This window comes from Pinus tabuliformis, chromosome J (genome assembly GCF_031772625.1).
Source record: "Pinus tabuliformis cultivar Carrire ecotype Pingquan chromosome J, CPIR1, whole genome shotgun sequence".
Taxonomy (NCBI): domain Eukaryota; kingdom Viridiplantae; phylum Streptophyta; class Pinopsida; order Pinales; family Pinaceae; genus Pinus; species Pinus tabuliformis.
In genome coordinates this window covers 623,359,889-623,379,930 of record NC_142295.1, presented here as the reverse complement: position 1 = coordinate 623,379,930, position 20,042 = coordinate 623,359,889, and the positions used below count along the sequence as shown (strand labels likewise).

At 38.4% G+C, this 20,042-nt stretch overlaps 1 protein-coding gene across 1 annotated transcript; it reads right to left on the bottom strand.

The window, feature by feature from the left end:
- Positions 1–460: 460 nt before the first annotated feature.
- Positions 461–19,448, bottom strand: LOC149228495 (dihydroceramide fatty acyl 2-hydroxylase FAH1-like). Its single transcript, XM_089378236.1, has 8 exons — positions 19,294–19,448; positions 19,049–19,194; positions 6,324–6,396; positions 2,179–2,271; positions 1,840–2,036; positions 1,555–1,660; positions 1,196–1,342; positions 461–980 (listed from the first exon to the last, which is right to left on the bottom strand). Exons 3-8 carry the CDS (start codon positions 6,372–6,374, stop codon positions 876–878), a joined length of 699 nt encoding a protein of 232 aa, XP_089234362.1. The 5' UTR covers positions 6,375–6,396; positions 19,049–19,194; positions 19,294–19,448; the 3' UTR covers positions 461–875.
- Between the last annotated feature and the right edge of the window lie 594 nt (positions 19,449–20,042).

Genomic DNA, 20,042 nt, shown 5'->3' with positions numbered 1-20,042 from the left:
AATGTAGAACAAAATCACAACATAGAGATATGCTATTGAAGTAGCAAGACTTGTAATTATGATGGGCATCACATAGATAACAACCACAAAAACCAAAATAGGCACAGAAGGCATATGGATAATAACAAAACAATGCTTTTGTCACTTTTTAAGATACTGCCCTTCATTTTAGTTTGTCCCTCCCATGCTGTTGTAATTGAATTTGACCACATAAAAACACAGACAGTAACAAAACAATGTTTTTGTCACTTTTTAAGATATTGCCCTTTATTCATTTTAGTTTGTCCCTCCCATGGGGTTGTAATTGAATTTGAACACATAAAAATACAGACATAGAGTTATAGTTGGGACCCCGAGTTTAATGTGAACACATAATAAACACAAACACGGAGTTACATTTTAGCCCCTAGCCCGTGCCATTGCAAAATAAAAATCATGATGGTATTGGGCAAAAGACCACTAAGCAAATCTAAAATTAATTAAGAATCGATAGCAATTTATGTGAACTGTGATACACAGGTACTACAAAGTCACAAAACAAGCCTTAAGTTCTCTGTAGACAATAGCGTGGTTAAGAACACAAATGTCAAGGAACCAGTCAACATTTTCCACTCCCGAAGAGAAGTTCATGTAACAAAGCAGCAAAATGCTTGCGAGAATTGAAGCGCAACTGGACAAAATAAATTTGGCCTCGAACATTGGAATCGAATTTGACAAAACAAGCAATATCTAGCTTAATCCGGCCGAAATGAACCAATACTGCCTCTGACTTCAAAATAATTGATGGGAAAGAAGTCTCCTTTACCATCGACTTTCACTAGAATACATGACTGGTTTCCAAAAAGTGACTAGAAGGAAAAGTCACCTCTGGTTTCTCACACCTTCTTCGGAGGAAGGGTATCAAATATGCGATCCCATAAAGATGAAGTAATTCCAAACCCACTTGTCTGATTTCTAAAATGGTGGTTCAAATGATATTTCTGCATAGAATGACACAAACAAGGTTACCATTGAACGTAAAATATATCCAGATTTTCTAATCAAAAAATTGAAGTTATGTTGAACATAACCAGATAAGTTACTATCAACCTGGAAGAAACAAACCGGATTTAAAAAATCAGAGGCAAAAGACTATAAGCTATTTGCCCCACAAAAATGATCTGATCCATATAAAAGATGCTGAGATAATTGATACCTTCAGGTCGTGTGCAACTTTTTGAGAAGGTCGTCCATGGTGTAAATAATAATGGGTACAATCATACATTACATATCCAAGCATGCCTCCACCAAAAACAGCAGGAACAGAGGAGAAAGGCACTACCAGTTTCACCAGGGACCAAAACTGTTCATATCAAATATCATTCAGTGCCTTCTGAACAAGGGATTCTATCTATCTATCTATTCATTGATTTAGCTCAGGCTCTTTATGTTCTTAGGTTGATCTTTCATTTCGTGCATGTTCACTGTAGAGAAAAGACATTGAAATAAACTAATAGTAACCTGAGAACTTTAAATTTTAGGGAACTCAGAAGACAAATAGAAAGTTGCAAGTACCGGTATACATAGTATTGCTGTTGCAGCTGGTGGGAAAACAAGCCGATACCCATCCATTGGATGCTTGTGATGGCATCCATGTAGAAGATAATGCAAAGTATTTCCCCTGTATATTTTTTGTTGATGATTTCAAAACCTTTCCACACAGTAATGTCCCACAACATTCTATGAAAGAAGGAAGTCATCCTAACTCTAATAAATGCACTTGTCCAACCTCTAAAAACCATATCCAACACTCAAGAATAAAACCATTATGTAATATTTTTTTTAATATATCATACATACCAGTAACTACTTGTCTTGATATGAAAGAGAAATCGATGCAGGCTATATTCCATTAATGACCAGACGAAGATTCCAATTAGCATCAGATAAGCTGTCATGCTAGGTGGCAAACCTCTTTGCATTGCCGTCAATATAGACCAGGAAACAACAGGTAACCATACTAGAGGTATAACCCACCACGCAGTGAGGGTGAGGAACTGTTGCAACATATAGCAAATAACTATTGTGGTAAGTGAACAATATACATGGCATCTTATATCAGCATAACTGTCATTTGGGAAGGCCAATGCATTTTACTGTAGCACTGAGATATAAATGTAAACATAGAAATTTATTTACCTCCCAGAAGTCACTTTTGAAAAAACGAGGACTTTCCCTGCTCACAATTGGCTGATGCACCCATTCCTGATATGCATCTCCTAAATGACCAACCTGCAAATGATTTTAATGAAACTTATTGCCAAAAAAGAATGTCAATTGTAAAATACACCTACAAATGTGTTGCTATATTTCAAACCATTCGAACACATCCTGCTTAAAACATCAAGTGCACATGAGACTTTCCATTAATGATATACAATCACCATAAAATAAGTTAATGCTTCCTAATTTAAATGACATTAACAGATCTAGTGAAAGGCATATTTTCATTCTGACATATTGTGCCAAGCATCAAAATTTCAAACCCTTGAAGACGGTCAACATTTGGCCTTGAAGCTACCAACGTTCGATCATGTTTGTTTTTCCCACCGTAACATAAAATATATAAATGTCTGCAATAACACTCAGGACTTTGTAGTATTGTACTGCATATGGAGGAGATCCTCGAGTCTAATAGAAATATCCCTTGAAAACCCAGCTGCGTGCTTGAAATGACAAACTTGTCTTTCCATTACTCCAAATTTCAATCATATAAGAAGAGGAGTTTACTGTATTGAGAAATAACATAGGTCCCAAAGTTGAAGTATCCTTTATAAAATTGAGGTGCAGGATCTGACACCCTATGAGCTAACTACTTACGCTTCCAAGGCATCTTGACCCTCGAGACCCTATGAACTACTTATGCTTCCAAAGCATCTTGACCCTTGAGACCATATGAACGACATTATACACATTTTTTCTAAGCATCTTGACCCTTGAGCCAAAGACACATTATTTATTAAAGATGGGCATTACAAACAATAAAATTTCTTAAGACATTGATGCCTACTACCAGGGATGCTCAAAATAAATAAATGTGTCCAAGAGGGGTGAATTATTGAATCTCCACCTTGTTTAATAATATACCTTAATGCTTGAAAATACAAATAGCCGTCCAATATCTATGAAGAGCAATCAATCTATAGCTTAATGTCTGAGATATAAAAATAGCTATCATATCCAAAAAGAGCAATCAATCCATAAAAATCACGTCCATTGTTTTCTTCACTATAACAAATCGTTCACATTCCATTCTTATTCATTTTATCTTGGTTTCATTTCCTTTCCTGAAATTTCCCAATAGGCAGTTGCAATTACTTCAAAACCACATTGCAGGATCACAAATCTAGTTTATCCAAAATTCTAATCTATAATTCATTACATTCTTCAAAATGCATCCCCATTGTTTTAGGCTTCTTGTTAAAATTGGCAACTAGGGCCAAACTCCATGTGGGTCATCTTATTAACGGAAGCTGATATTTTTCTTGGATCCCTATCATTGAGAGGTGTAGGATTGATCTAAAGATCACCCGATTCCGATAAGTATTCATGGAGATATGAATTTATTTGTGTTATGGGACAATTCGTCAAAGTTGGCCAGCAACCAAATAAACCCCACTTGTGTTCAACGTTTTAGTATAAATAGAGGTGGCCTTCAAGTCATTTCAACACACTTGGGATCTCTTCCTCTCTACTTGTCTTTGGGATTTAGGAGGAGAGATCCTAAGGGATAACGCTGCCCTAATCCAGAGGGCGAAAGTCGGAACTGCTGGGAACTACTGAGCACTTCCGAGAATAGTCAGAACTGCCGGAATTGTCAGGAATAGCCAGAATTGCCGGAACTGCTGAGAAATGTCGGAACTGCCGGGAATAGTCGAAACTACCAGAACTGCTGAAACTACCGAGTATAGTCGGAATTGTCGAAACTGCCGTAACTGCCGAGAATAGCCAGAACTGCCGGGAACTGCCAGAACTGCCCGGAAATGCCGGAACTGCCGAGAATAGTCAGAACTACCAGAATTGCTGAAACTACCGAGTATAGCTGGAATTGTTGAAACTGCCGTAACTGCCGAGAATAGTCGGAACTGCCGGGAACTGCCAGAACTGCCCGGAAATGCCAGAACTGCCGGGAATAGCCGGAATTGTCAGAACTGTCGGAACTGTTAGAACTGCTGGAATTGTCGGGAATAGCCGGAACTGCCGGGAATAGCCGGAAATGCCAAGAACAATCGGAACTGCCGGAAATGCCATAAACAGCCGAAACTGTCGGAACTGTCGGGAAAGCTGACGCAGAGGGCAGAAGCCGAAACTGCCGAAACTGCTGGGGCTGTCGGGAATAGCCAGAATTGCCAGAATTGTCGGAACTGTCGAGAACAGCCAAAATTGCCGGAACAGCCAGAGCATCTGTCTCCGAAGGAGAGCAGCATGCAAGGGACAACTAACTAACATTGGGATAGTTGTATGGTACTTAGCAGCAAATGTACCAAGCATGCAATGTTACAGCTAGCATGCAAGGGACAGCTAGAATGCAACAGCGAGCATGCAAAGAACAACAAGCATGCTAGGGACAACAAGCAAGCAAGATGCAGCCAGCACATAGGTCAGTATGGCAACATGGTGTAGCAATGGCACATAATGCAGTACAGTGATGGGTACAGTCATGATTAATGAAGCATGATGAGATGCAGCATAGTGATGATGGGTGCAGCATGGTGCAACACAGTGAGGTGCAGCATGACGACAAAATGCAGCACAACGATAGGTGAAGGAGTCACCTTGGAGAATCAGTTGAAGCAGCGTGTCTTCAACTGATCTCATGTATCATCTTCTTAGAGATGATCTATGCTCTTATCTAGATAAGTCAAAGTGCCGACTTCTGTTGTAAACGTACTATCTCTCTCTCTGCTGAACTATTGAAGAACATATGAGAAGAATTGATCAAGGGTTTCCCCACATGGGTTTGTCCCTGGGTAGCACCACATCTTGTGTCCTCTTGTCTCGGCTTGTTTTCTGCGATTTACGTTTATGTTCTATCTGCAGTTTACTTTAATGCTAATGTGATTTCTAATCTGGAAAAGATATTGAGCTAACTATGAAAATTGAAATAAATTGCTCTAAGCATAGAACATACCTAAAATTTAACACGTCTTAACTATTGATTACCTACACTTTCTCATCGGTTAACCAATTGACGCCATAATTTCTGCAAACTTTTGAGATAATGTTTCTTGTATTAATTTCAAAGGCTCAATGGTGTTCCTAGAGGCATTGTTGATTTAAGTTTGGTCTTCGGTCCTCTATAATGTCTCAAAAACCAATAAACTATTTGTCTAGAAAACATATATCATATTCACTTGACTGATTGTTTACTTCAGCCTTGTATTTGCAATTTTCATATGAAAGAGCCACAAAATTTAAGGAGATGGTTGATTACAATTTCTGTTTGCCTCTGTACATCCAGCAGACATAAATTTTCATTTTGGCTTTGGTCTATACACACACATTTCATTAACATTGTACCCTTAAATCAACAATCTCATTATGCCACATTTATGTGTTTGGAATCAGATATCATAATGCTGTAACACAATCATATCAGCAACATGTGACATTTCATGTGTGGCTTGATATCCTTTTCTTTAAATTTAGTACAAAGATTAGATTTTTTTTCTGTGGGGGTTTTGACATATACTATCAAGATGATGGTTTCATATTACGGCCCTTCATGCAACCTTGTATTTCAAGAAAGTACTTTTACTACAACACCAGTTGACTATTTTGGGAAAACCCAATCAGGTTTGAGCAAGTAAAGTATCGTCATTATAATTTTCAAAACTGTACCAAAAAAACCATGAGATTTGAACTATGTTGTGTCAAATGACACTGATTAGTCTGGCCCTAAAATTGCCCAGAGTTTATAAAAAAAGGCCTTCCATCTTCTTCGTTGTATCAGATAATCCAAATCTGTTACCTCATGTAAAAGCTTCACTGAATATTTTGACTTCAAAATATCAATGGAAGGCAAAAAAGTAGATTGGATGGACATCATCCCAACAATTCCCAAACTTAGAATCTCCAATCCTGCTGTAGATTGGAACAAGATGAAATTTTTGAAAACTCAGTAGTCCTGTTACTACTACATGTTACACAAGACTTTAACTAAAGCAATTAAAGAGTCTTTCGGCCACATAATGGTTGGGAGAAAACAAGAATTCAAAATATTCTGTTCTGCAACAAAAAATAAAGCACAAAGAAAATTTAAATAAAAAAGAACCGTCACCAACCTGAAAAACAAGTGGCTGGTTCAGGTCCACAGAGAAAGGTTTGACCACCATTCTTAACTCCAATGTTAGCACACTGCAAAAACATTTCCCCAAAGATATATGAGCTCAGAGAAAATTAGTAGCAAGAAAATACAGAATGCCATATATGATAATCATAACCTAAATGAAATAATTACTCGCACCAAAATTAGCCATAAATTAATTTATTCCACAATTGCTGATATAATGTGTGTTGTGGTAGTTTTTCACCTATATTGCACAGAAGTAACTAGAAATATGAGACGTGCTATGCAAATGTATGCATTTATAACAATTTGCTTTAAGAGAGAATACAAATTTGTGTATGCATTTCTCTCAGTGAAGAAAGGCCTTCAAACAGATACAAAGAGGCGAAGGATAATTTCTAAAGCAACAAAAAGTCAATAACAAATCCATTCACAACAAAAATTGAAGATACAAACTGATAACAACCTACTCTGTATAATGGCAATAGGGCAGTTATAGATGAAAAGAGTGCAAAGCTTGAGTGCAGCTCTTGTTTATGGTTAGGGTTTCTGCTCTGGTAGCTGCTTTGCTCTTCTACCTGCAGCTGGGCAACCCTGCTCAGCTAAGCACTTTGCCATGGCAGATCTCAAAACTCCCAGTAATCAGGATTTCAAGGAGCAGGTAGCAGATTTCCAACTCCTTGTTGCAGAATCCACGAAGCAAGGAAGGTGCACTCAAATCATGAGCATTTTATGAGGAAGTTAGAAGAGGTCCTGAAAATAGTGATCACGATTCACACCCCCACACTCCAAAGAAAAGCCCGTTTGGTTGTAGAGAAAACCTTAGTTGGAAAGTTCATGAAGCAATGCCCAAGTTACAAGGACCCCGACATCTAGATAATCGATTATTGGATCTCTTTTATGAATGGCTTGGTCACTGTTTTCCTTTACATAAAGCGATATGGCTTTCTTGTTTTAGCTTAAGGAAAACCCATGGCCTGATCTTCAAAAGTAGTCCCTACTTCCTAGGGCCTCAAGGGCTATATCTGAATCATTAGATGTTGGAATTAAACCTGGAAGAAGATCTCCCTATGGCTAAGTTGGACAAAACACAGAAACATCTAAAAGTTTCCGAAACGGGAATGCCTGGAAACATGAACCCCCAAAATGGGTCTGTATGGGCACAGTATATAGAAAAACACAAACACATAGATGTATAGTAAGAATGATACACATAAATGACATTTTAGAAGGAAAGCCATGTCTATGTCAACTCTCATAGAATATTTCATGATGCAAAATCCCATACCTTGGAGCTCTTAACAAATTCCAATCTCAGACCCTCATACATGATAGAATCCAGTGGAAATGCTATAATCATGCAACCTGAAATCCTGAAACTATTAAGTCTGATGAAATCTGAATGAGTTATGAAATTCTACTTTCTCCATATGAAGTAAAATGAAGTTGGAACCACTCTCAAACATCCTAAAACAATTAATTATAATATTAAAAATTTAAGTAGGATACAAAAGGTAAGATAAAGGAGAATGTTAACTTTTAGAAAAGGCAGGATAAAGGAGAATGTCAACTTTTAGAAAAGGTAATATAAAGGAGAAGTCAACTTTTACTTTAAGAATTTAATATTACCAGTATTTACTATGGTGAAAAACTACCCAAAGCTTAATTCCTTATCTCCATTTTTTTTGAAGGGTCATTGGCCAAACTGGGCACTTCCTTCAACGTATCCCTACAACAATCCCAATTTGGGTGTGTCTGCCTCATCTATCACTCATATTCTCGGATAACCTAACCCTTCAATAGAGTGGAAAAAAATGTTGACAGCTTTCTTGATAGAGCAACTCTGAATGTGCTCAATATGTATGTGCCTGCACTACATCAAAATGAATCTAGAAAAAGGCCTAACTAAGGCTATCCAACTAAACCTGGACAGTGGGTGTCATCTACAACAGCTAGACTTTGAGCAACTCTCATTCAAATGCAATTATCCCACGAATATGGTTACTTCACCAAGCATTTCAAAAAGGGGCAACCTTCCCCTCAAAGCTAACCAAACCCAATGCAACCCCCTCAAAAAGAGTGAAGAATGGAAACAAGGAACAAGCAAACAAGAAGGCAACCCTCACTTCAAACAACTCAAAGCAAAGCCCCAACTTCAATGACAAATCAATTCAAGGTTTTAGATCAGCATAATGAAGATGAGGTAGAGGGCATTCAAACGGAAAGTTTGGCTAAAGAAATTCGTGGAGGAAGAGGAGGAGCTCACACTAGATCCATCTTAAACCCGAATACTATCAAGCACCAAGAGGGATCAAATTTCTTAATACATGAACAAAAATATATCGTTTAATTCCATGTCATGTATTCAAAAATTTGATCCCTCTCAGTGCTTCACAGATCCAGGTTTAAGATGGATCTAGGATAGTTTAATTGTTTTATATGTTATTGCATACATTATGTACATATGCAATTATTTATTTTTATTTAATTTATTAATACTATTTAATGTAATATTACATGACAGCATCTTCCCCATACTAAGTTGCACAGCACCTTGCTACTTGATTCATTTCCCTCAACCTAGATTTTGGGTACATCGTTACCTCCCAATATTACAACTCGCCCAAAGAGTGCACAGTGCACTCTCATATTTTTTCGCCATTCCTTTCTCTAGGATATGTTTAGCCACACTTGTATTAATATACCAAGCATCAATAGAGCCATTCTTGGTCACAAATGATGTAACCAGTGCACATCTCTTAAACTCCTATTTCTTCTCTTGATCCTTCTTTTTTGCATACAATCCAAAATGCTTAGTCTTTTCCTTGGGATTCTTCTACCTTTTTACTGTAACAAGTTCACACTAACTGTGATGGCTTTCTGCAATAATAGCACATGACATTGTGTTAAATTTGGCAACTAGGGCCAAACTTCACCTTGGACAACTCATATGAGGCAGCTAATATTTTTATTGGATTCCTCTCTCCGAGAGGTGTAGGATTGATCTAAAGATCATCCCATTCTAACATGTACAAATGGAATTATGAATTTATATGGATTATGGACAAATTGCCAAGGTCGGCCAGCCATCTAATTTGTGCCCTCAAGCCCACAACATTGCATATAAATACAAGGAGCCTCCTCCTCATTTTGTCACCTCACTCACTCACATTCTTCTCTGTCCTTCGTTGATTGGGTACAGATTTCTGAGGTAGCTCTCCACACATGCAAAGAAGGGTGGGTTTTTGTCCCTGCGTTGACCAGCGTTGACCAAAGTTGCAAGAAGGCTGTTTTGACCAGCATTGACCTGTTTTGACTGCGTTTTTGTAAGGGAGAGCTCTGTTTGGGTAGGCCGCATTTCTGGGCACAGAAATCAAGGCTGTTTGACCAGTGTTGACTGCAGAAGGGTTTGCTGCAGTGTTGACTTTCACTGACCAGATTTGACTGGATATTTTTGGACTGTTTTTGGGCTGATTTGACTAGCTGTTGGAGGCCGAGTTGACCAAATTTGACTGAGCTGTTTTGGAGGTCAAAATCTGCCCTGTTGACCAGTGTTGACTTTCTGGTTAGGGCTTTCTGTCACTGCTATTTGACTGATCAGATTTCACTTTGATTGGGCAAATGAATATTGTATATTGTACTCTCTCTCTCTCTTCTAAACTTCTGAAGAATAATAAGAAAAAGTGATCAAGGGTTCCCCACATTGGGGTTTATCCCTAGCTGGTGCCATATTTTGTGTCCTCTTGTCTTGGCTTGTCTTCTACTGTTATTGATTATGTTCTATCTGCATTTTACTATCATGTTGATGTGATTGCTAAATTGGATATTGATATTGGGCTAATAAGAAAATTGAAGTAAAATTGCTCTTAAGCATAGAACATACCATTGTTATCTAAAATTAACATATTATCAAAGCCAGGTTAAGACAAAGCCCAAACAAGAGTGAGAAGAGCAATCACTGATCAACGACAAGATTCAATGACCTCCACATCCTACTTCAAGTCTGATGATAAGCTTCATGATAAGTTTGATTATCATGCATGGAAGATGTCTCTTGATTTGACTTTAGAAGAGCAAGATGTTATGGATTATGTGCAGGGAAAGATTTCGGAACCTCCTTCAAATGCACCGGCTGCTGCTAAGTTAAAGTACAAGAAGGTTGAATTCAAAGCCAAGAAGATCATCAGGGATTCTATTCATAAGCATTTAGTTGCTTACATTTCCGATTTGAACACATCAAAGGAGACATATGACAGGTTGGTTGACATGTTCAAATCTAGAAATGCAAACCAAGTTCTTTTCCTCAAGAACAAGCTGAAGGATATAAAGAAGGGAAAAGGAGAAGACATTCAATCCTACTTCATGAGGATTACTAAGATCAAAAATGATCTTCTTTCGATTGGGGAAGCTATTGCTGATAGGGAGCTTACTCTCGTTGCCCTTGGAGGACTCCCTCGTGAAAGGCATGTGTTCAACACCAATATTCTTAACAACGACAGGACTCCAGGTTTTTATAGAATTGTCGACTAGATGTTCTCAAGAAGAAACAAGGATGATGGAACTAGCTAAGCCTTCAAATAGGAATGATCCTACTGCATTCTTCACTCATACTAAAAAGAAGAACAATGCAAGTTCAAAGAAACAATGTCAAATAAGACCAGGTTTCAAGAATGGCAGGAAGGGAAGATGCTTCATTTGCAACAAGTTTGGCCACTATGCTAGGGAGTGTCCTAATAGAAGGGATACACCTCATGATGATGATAACCACAACAACAATTTCAGGGGCAACAATAATCAAAGGAATGGAAGATTCAACAACCAAGGAAAAAGGAATGCTCCCGCTCCTCATCAAGGAAATGGTCACCCTCCCTAGAGATCAAGAAACACCGGGTATGATGAATCTAATGTTGTTGATAACAAGCAAAAAGAATTTTATCTTATATCTGCCCTCTCCACTACATCTCCTCCGAACACTTTGGGAAATTGGTTGATTGATAATGGTGCCTCAAGGCACTTCACTGGGTATAAGGAAGTTCTTTCAAATCTTATTAAAAAGGATACAAATTTGGAAATTATCCTTGGAGACAATGTCACCTATCCCGTGAAGGGAGTTGGGAATGTTACTCTTCAATTGAATCAAGGTAACACCATTCATCTACAAGAAGTAATAGATGTACCCGATCTAAAGAAGAACCTGGTATCTATTTCGGCGACGGAGGACAAAGGATTCAAGGTGGCATTCATCGATGGAAAGGTACGTGTGTGGAATAAAAATTTCAAATATGCATTTACACTTGGATTCAGATTGATATCCTATATCAAGTTGGAGGAAGTCCATTGGGAGCTATGTCTTGCAACACATCACTTCAATCCGAATTATCACACTGGAGGTTTGCTAATCTACAATATAAGGCTCTACCCGATGTGAGGAAGATGGTGACAAGTATGCCCAAATTTAAAGTGGAACATGAAGGTGTTTGTCAGGGGCGTGCCAAAGGAAAGCATACAAGGGGACCATTCCCCCCAAGTGATTGCAAGACTACCGACATATTGCAATTGTTTCATTTTGATCTATCTAGTATGATGTCGTGAACTCATTGGAAGGATATTTATATTATGTTATCTTTATGGATGATTTCTCTCGCAAGACTTGGATATATTTCCTGAAGAAGAAGGACGAAGTATTCTCATGGTTCCGTTCTTTCAAAGCTTTGGTCAAAAATCAAACTAGAAAGAAGATCAAACTATTGAGGACTGATAATGGAACCGAATATGAATCAAATGAGTTCAATAATTATTGTAGAGAAGCTGGCATTAAGAGGGAGACTACTACTGCATATACTCCTGAGCAAAATGGTGTTGCTAAAAGGAAGAATCGTTATATCGTAGAAGCCCCTCATGCCATGCTTCATGATCAAAGCCTTCTGAAAGATCTTATGGGCCGAAGCTACAAACATTGTCGTGCATGTTCAAAATAGATGGCCTCATCAAGTGTTGAACTCCAAAACCCATGGAGAAGTTTTCACCGGTAAGAAACCTTATGTTTCTCACTTTAGAATTTTTGGTAGTCCCGTATATTTTCATGTGCTGAAAGAAAAGAGAAGCAAATTGGATGCTTCTAGGAAGAAAGGAACATTTTTGGGCTACAGTTAAACCTCTAAGGCATATAGAATCTATGTGCCTGGTCAAAGAGAAGTGGAGATAAGTCATGATGTCACCTTCAATGAGAATGTTTTCCTTGGGAAGATTAGCAACCTTCCTCTTTCAAGGAAGGACAAAGAAGCAGATTCAGGAAAGCAGGGAGAACCGCAGGATGAGCCAATGCCCGATGTTGAAGGACCAATGGATCCCATTGATCCATCCCCTCATGAGCCCTCCTCCTCAAAAATGAGACCCTCATGGCTTAGGGAAACTCTCGAAGATGTCGAGAGACATGTTGCACCTAGGGGGGCATTTCGTGAAAGTAAGAAGTCAAATAAGTACCAAGGGTATTTAACTATAATGAGCACCATTGTTCAATCTGAGCCTTGCACATTCAAAGAAGTTGTAAAGCACCAAGTTTGGAAGGATGCAATGAACGAAGAGTATGAGTCGATTATGAAGAATGATGTCTGGGATGTGGTCCCTAGACCCAAGGACAAATCCGTTGTCACCTCGAAATGGCTCTACAAGATCAAGCACGGAGTTGATGGAAGTGCTAAAAAGTTCAAGGCTAGATTTGTTGCTCAAGGCTTCTCTCAAAAGGAAGGTATGGACTACGATGAGATATTTGCACTTGTTGCCCGATATACCACCATTCGTTCGATAATATCCCTTGCTGCCTCGCAAGGATGGAATCTACACCAAATGGAGGTCAAGACCGCCTTCTTACATGTTTCAATTAAGGAGGAAGTCTATGTAGAACAACCCGAGGGGTTCAAAGTTCAAGATCACCAAACACATGTATGCAAATTGAAGAAAGTCCTCTATGCGTTAAAGAAAGCCCTCTATGCATTGAAGCAAGCTCCCTAAGCTTGGTATGAAAGGATCGACAGCTTTCTGATGAAGCTGGGGTTTACGAGAAGTGAAGTTGATCCAAAACTTTATTTTAAGGTTAAGAATGATGGACCTCTCATCTTGGTACTTTATGTGGATGATCTCTTTCTGACCAGTGCATACCCTCTTATTCATCAATGTAAGAGGAAGTTGGCTTCCGAATTCGAGATGAAAGACCTAGGATTGATGCATTCCTTCCTAGGGTTGGAGGTCTGGCAAAAGCCAGGTAAGATTTTCCTTTCTCAAAGAAAATACATCGTGAAGCTGCTTGAAAGATTTGGGATGGTGGACTGCAAGTTTGTGACTACTTCGATGGAACTTAACTTTAAGAAGTTATGCGGAAGTGCTGCTGGGCCCGATTTGGGAAATCCTTCTAAGTATCGTCAACTTGTGGGGGCCCTGATGTTCTTGGTGAATTCTCGTTCGGACATACGTTTTGAAGTGAATAAATTGAGTCAATTTATCTTTGAGCCTCATCACATACATTGGATTGCTACCAAGAATCTCTTGAGATATCTTTGGGGCTCAATCACATATGGATTGAGATACACTGTCGGGAATGTAAGGCTCCATGGTTATTCTGATGTTGACTGCGCTGGCAGTGTCATGGATCGTGAAAGCACATCTGGATGTTGCTTCTCTCTAGGTTATGCTTCGATATCCTGGATGAACAAGAAGCAGAAGTCAGTTGCTTTGAGCACTGCTGAGGCCGAATACATTGCTGCTAGTATGGCCTCTTGTGAAGTTGTTTGGACATGTGTTGGATACCAGCGTGATCTATTGCGACAACCAAAGTGGGATTCTTCTTTTTGAGAACCTCGTGTTTCATGACCGCTCCAAGCATATTGATATCATGTACCACTTTATCTGGGATATGGTACAACGGGGAGCAATAAGGCTCCGTCATATTGGGACTAATGATCAGGTTGTTGATATTCTTACGAAGCCCCTGGGGAAGGTCAAATTCTTAACCTTCTCTGAATGACTTGGAGTCATGGAGAGACCCTCTTATGAGGGTTCCGTATGAGATGGATGTTGAGCTCTAGGAGCTCCATGGGACTTGGATTTCTTAGAGGATGAGCGAACATAGGGTGAGTGGTTCACCTTCCCCTAATGGTGCGTGATGTACAGGGTGAGTGGTTCACCTTCCCCTGTAATACCCCATGTTGAGATATGCATAGGACGAGTGGTTCACCTTATCCTATGGCATATGAGCAGGATGAGTGGTTCACCTTCTCCTGCTGGCACATCCTACCCATGCAGTCTGAGACTCATGAGAAGTACCTCTCATCTGGCCAATGAGTAGGGAACTGAGGATAGGGACCATAGTACTACATAGTACAGATGGACGCATCGTGTACTATCGTACTCCCTATGCTAGGATGTTTGATATTGATCTGGGATCAATGGAAACTGACTTCGAATCAGTTAAGAGTGGTATGACACACTCTCGATTATTGGAGACTGACTTCAGGTCAGTGGAGAATGGTATGATACATTCTCGATCATTTCTTCTTTCTTCATAGTTCAACAGAGCAGAGCTGAGCAGAAACAGGGATGGTACAAATTTTTCAGACAGTTTGGTAGATGAAGTTCTCCCTAGTTGAGAGGGAGTGTTAAATTTGGCAACTAGGGCCAAACTTCACCTTGGACAGCTCATATGAGGCAGTTGATATTTTTATTGGATTCCTCTCTCCTAGAAATGTAGGATTGATCTAAAGATCATCCCATTCTAACATGTACAAATGGAATTATGAATTTATTTTGATTATGGATGTCAAGGTCAGCCAGCCATCTAATTTGCACCCTCAAGCCCACAACATTGCATATAAATACAAGGAGCCTCCTCATTTTATCACCTCACTCACTCACATTCTTCTCTCTCCTTCGTTGATTGGGTACGGATTTTTGAGGCAGCTCTCCACACATGTGAAGAAGGAAGGGTTTATGTCCCTGCGTTGACCAGCGTTGACCGAAATTGCAGGAATGTTGTTTTGACCAGCGTTGACCTGTTTTGATTGCATTTTTTTAAGGGAGATCTCTCTTTGGGTAGGCCGCATTTCTGGGCACATAAATCGAGGCATTTGACCAGCGTTGACTGCAGAAGGGTTTGCTGCAGCATTGACTTTTGTTGACCAGATTTGACTGGATATTTTCAGACTGTTTTTGGGCTGATTTGACTAGCTGTTGGAGGCCGAGTTGACCGAGTTTGACCGCGCTGTTTTGGAGGTCAAAATCTGCCCTGTCAACCAGTGTTGACTTTCTGGTTAGGGCTTTCTGTTACTGCTGTTTGACTGGTCAGATTTCACTTTGATTGGGCAAATGAATATTGTATATCGTACTCTCTCTCTTTGCTGAACTTTTGAAGAATAATACAAAGAATTGATCAAGGGTTTCCCCACATTGGGGTTTGTCCCTGGCTGGTGCCATATCTTGTGTCCTCTTGTCTTGGCTTGTCTTCTATTGTTATTCATTATGTTCTATCTGCATTTTACTATCATGTTGATGTGATTGCTAAACTGAATATTGATATTGGGCTAGTAAGAAAATTGAAGTAAAATTGCTCTTAAGCATCTAACATACCATTGTTATCTATTGTTCCTAGTTTTTGGCTCTTTTGTGGTTGATATCCACTTTGTTGAGTTTCCTACATCCATTGTGCACCTTAACTTTTATTTTTGCACTGCAAGCTTGCTCATTTGCATTCTTCTCAAATCCCATACTTCGTTGTTGTTCTGCCAACAGCATGCCTCCCAGATAATGGAGAGTCCAAGAGTCTTATTTGTCACATTCAGACTGGTGACAAAGGGCTGAAGACTGTGGCTAACACACTGATAGTTAGTGAAACAGTCTCTCTTCAACATTGTCCCCAACTGCAATTAACCAGTCTCTTACATTTTGGGTTCATGCCATCCACTCAATGACATTTTCACCTTCAATTATCTTCAATGATTCTGCAAGCAAATTAATTGAAATTGATTTGAGGTCTCATACAGATTCTACAACATCATCCAGATCATGTTTGTTGTATTTGTACTTCTATTCTGCAGAATGGTATGATCTGCTATAGATCATACACAATCCCAATATATACAGTGTCTTCATTTTTTGCTCGATCCTTCTCTAGTTCAACTTTATCAGTTGGAGGCTGCTCCTAGCCTTCAATCAACTTCAACAATTTCTATTTTAGGACCGCAATCCAGATCCTGTACTTTCAAATACCATAATTCTTGCTACACATCCTAGTTTTAGAAGGGTAATGCGAAACAAGGGTGCCACCACTGGATTTTATGGGTTTATAGCAACTCTTCCAAAAACTTCCAGAACCGCAACTTCAGCCCTGACTTCAATCTCCCAAAGCCACAATCAATGGCTCTAATAATGTGAGAAATTCTGACTTTTGAGGTTCGGATTTTCCTGACTCTTTGAGTACACTGGTACACAAAAAGTGCAAAACTTCAGGGCAGCAGGTACAGAACAGTGCATAACACTATCAATTACTTCCAACTCTAACTCTCATACCACTGCAGATATGGTCTGCAAACCAATCACTAGAATAGAATTGCGCTCAAAAGTTCCACCAAAATTGCTTATTCTGTTAAATGCACTACACAGTTTCATCACGACTAACAAAAAAAAAATGAAACTATGCAACACATAATCTCAGTTTCAGCATGAACATCGACGCCTAGTACTTCAAGGCACACAAGGTTTGCATTAAAAATAGCTTGAATTAACTAAAGAAACTGCAAAAAATACAAGTACAGCAATGATGCAACAGGATTGATTTATGTGTATGGCTCAAAAGTCCCAAAACAAATTTTACAACTCACAGGCCAACTCAAAACTGTGTACAGAGGAAAGGCCTCTAAATTATATATGTTTCACAGGACCCCTAAACAAGTAGATGATTCTGTGGCCCCTTACAAATCAGACGATCCCTCTAAACTATGCTTCTATTGCTTCAGACTAACTCAGTGTCAAACAAAAACATTTCGCACATACATTTCTATAAATCATAACTGAGGTTGATCACTTTGATTAGGTTTTTGACTCATTCTTCTTCCATCTCAATCTACACTCCTGGATCCACATGCTAGTTAGATCTCAAAAGATTCTTCATCAGGTTTGCTGTGGCAGATCCAGATAACTAACTTGCTTGAATTTTCGTAGGCACCACTTTTCTACTGAGTAACTGAGCAAAGTTGACTTGAACTCTAACCAAAGTTGGCTGAGTCAGCTTCTGCATTGTCGCTTGTGCCAGATCAGCAAACTGATCTTTGAAACTTTATGGTCCTAACTTCTAAGCACTTGACAATTGAATTGTTCCACACATTCAGTCATTCAAACTTTTCATTCCGCACCCGCACTTTGTAAATTTACTGTGTTGAATTTATCTTCTTGAAAAACCGTGTATATTATAGGAAATCATTCTTGATTTTACATAGTATACACTGTTTTTAGAAATAAAAAAGAGGGCTACAACAGTCATGACACAACTATCAATCACGACAACATTGTTGAAAAAAGATAGAAATCGGAAGACTGACTACAGAAATTGCAACTATATTGGGCCTCACTAAAAGACATTCAGACATTCCATGGTCGATGTCAGATATTCAAGACCAAAGAAACTATATTACATACAAGATGCTACCTTACAGAGATGAACTACAAGAAATCAGCATAATAGCATCCACAATCATGACGTGTGCTCTTTTCAGTGGCCACATCCCAGCTCGAGATATTTGCTATTTCAATTCTTCCCAGTATTTTAAAAAACAAAAAATAGCAATTTCCCACAGTCGCTTAGTTCCATTTTTCAAGACACAAACCCTAATGCACGGATAGATAGTTGTCTACAGGAGATTAGGCAAAACCTGTCCAGAAAAAGTAAATAATTCGAAGATTGGTCATAGACTTTAAATGCAATCCATTGAAATAAACTGCATCGTTCACATCAGTCAACCCTAGACGTCTCCGCCACCTTCGAAACACATCGGAGTTCAGAGGATCTGAAAATTGAACCTTGCCGTGAACTGAAAAGGTCATAATCATAGATACTACTATATCATGATAATCCATTGATTCTTTTATTCCCGTGTGATTATACGCACGCTCCTACACTGTTACTAAGATTTCCATTAACAGGGAACCTCTAGGAAACAGCCCTGAGTAAGAAGAATACAATGCATATCGACCAGAGCATCGAAAGCACCACCTGAGGATACAAAACCTAACTCACCCCAGAAAACCTTTGTAGAAATCCTCAATTAATTGCTACACGGCATTCAAGCACTTCGTCTTCAAGGATCTCCAAAGAAGCATTAATTAATTGAAGACACAACACCCACTTTTTCAAAACATAAGAATCGCTTGCGATTACTACTTACAACGCATGACCAACACACGAAAGTGCAAACTAACCTAAAAACAGCATCGGCACTATAATACCCCAATGTTTGCAATGAAATGCCTCATGACACTATTAATTTATTGGTGTAAAATAAAGCAAATGCATCAGAAATCGCCAGAAATTCACTATCATCCAGGTAAAAGTCCTTTTGCAGCTTAAAATGCATCAATTTTTCAAGATCCAAACGATAAGATTGTAAGCATATAAAAAAAATAGAGAACATCGAATAGAACAAAATGCTGTGCTCAATAGTGACAGTGAATGAATACCTCTGCTTATGCTTATGACAGAGAGACAATGAATTTGCTCAGGCAGATGTCGAGCCCCGGTCCTTCACTTCCTGGGATTCGTTTTGTGGGATCAAACCCTAAACATGTTCCAAAGGATCTGAGAGTAACGCAGACCTTGACCCGACCTTGCCAATCAAAAATCATCCATTCGTTATTCATGCGTGTGGTTTATATACGGGATATTTATTTGCTTGACTATTAGTAGAAAGAGTAACCTGCATTACTTTGAATTCTAGCTGGAGCCTCTGATATGTGACAGCTATGCTTAGCTGGAGCATTCCGTTGTGGTATCCATCAATCAATACTTTGAAATTCCAACCGACGCACATTTTCCGTCGTTAAAACCACTTACATCCATAGAAATAGACCTCCATAACTACTACTCTGGAAGGAAACCGAACAGTCAAACATATAGTGTACCTCGTCAGCAATACAGAGCAGAGGTATCTTTTCCATCCTTTTTCTTACGTCTTCGTAAGTTACTTAACAATTAAGTATATGGATGCATCGTTTTTTTCCAAAAAGGGTCTAATATAATTGTAAGTTTAGATTCATGTTAATTTTTGTTTATACGTATATGAGGTTTATTTTTAGAGTGATATATAATTGTAAGTTTAGATTCATGTTAATTTATGATTTATCAAATGCAGAGAGATCGATTTTTTTATTTATTTTTTTAATTTATTTATATTTGAAGTGATTTAATTTTTTCGAGATTTTGGTATATTAGAAATTAAGATAAATTTAGATTGATTTAATTATTAATATAATTAATTAGATTGGTTTAATTATTAATATAATTAATTATAAATATAAATATAGATATAGGTATTAATTTATTTGATTTTTTATTTTATTTTTGCTTAGTTAAAATGTTAAATATGACATTATTACATTTTTACAATATTGGAGCAGAAAATTTTATGTTTTTTATTTTTTATTTATTTATTTTTATTTTTTGTTTTATTTTGAT

Bases quoted from the DNA above. Each gene is read 5' to 3' on its own strand.
- LOC149228495 (XM_089378236.1), bottom strand. From the start codon at position 6,374: ATGGTGGTCAAACCTTTCTCTGTGGACCTGAACCAGCCACTTGTTTTT. The intron at 2,272-6,323 runs GTTGGTGACGGT...AATCATTTGCAG, and splicing joins ACCAGCCACTTGTTTTTCAG to GTTGGTCATTTAGGAGATGC. The intron at 1,343-1,554 runs GTACTTGCAACT...TGATATGAACAG, and splicing joins CAGCAATACTATGTATACCG to TTTTGGTCCCTGGTGAAACT.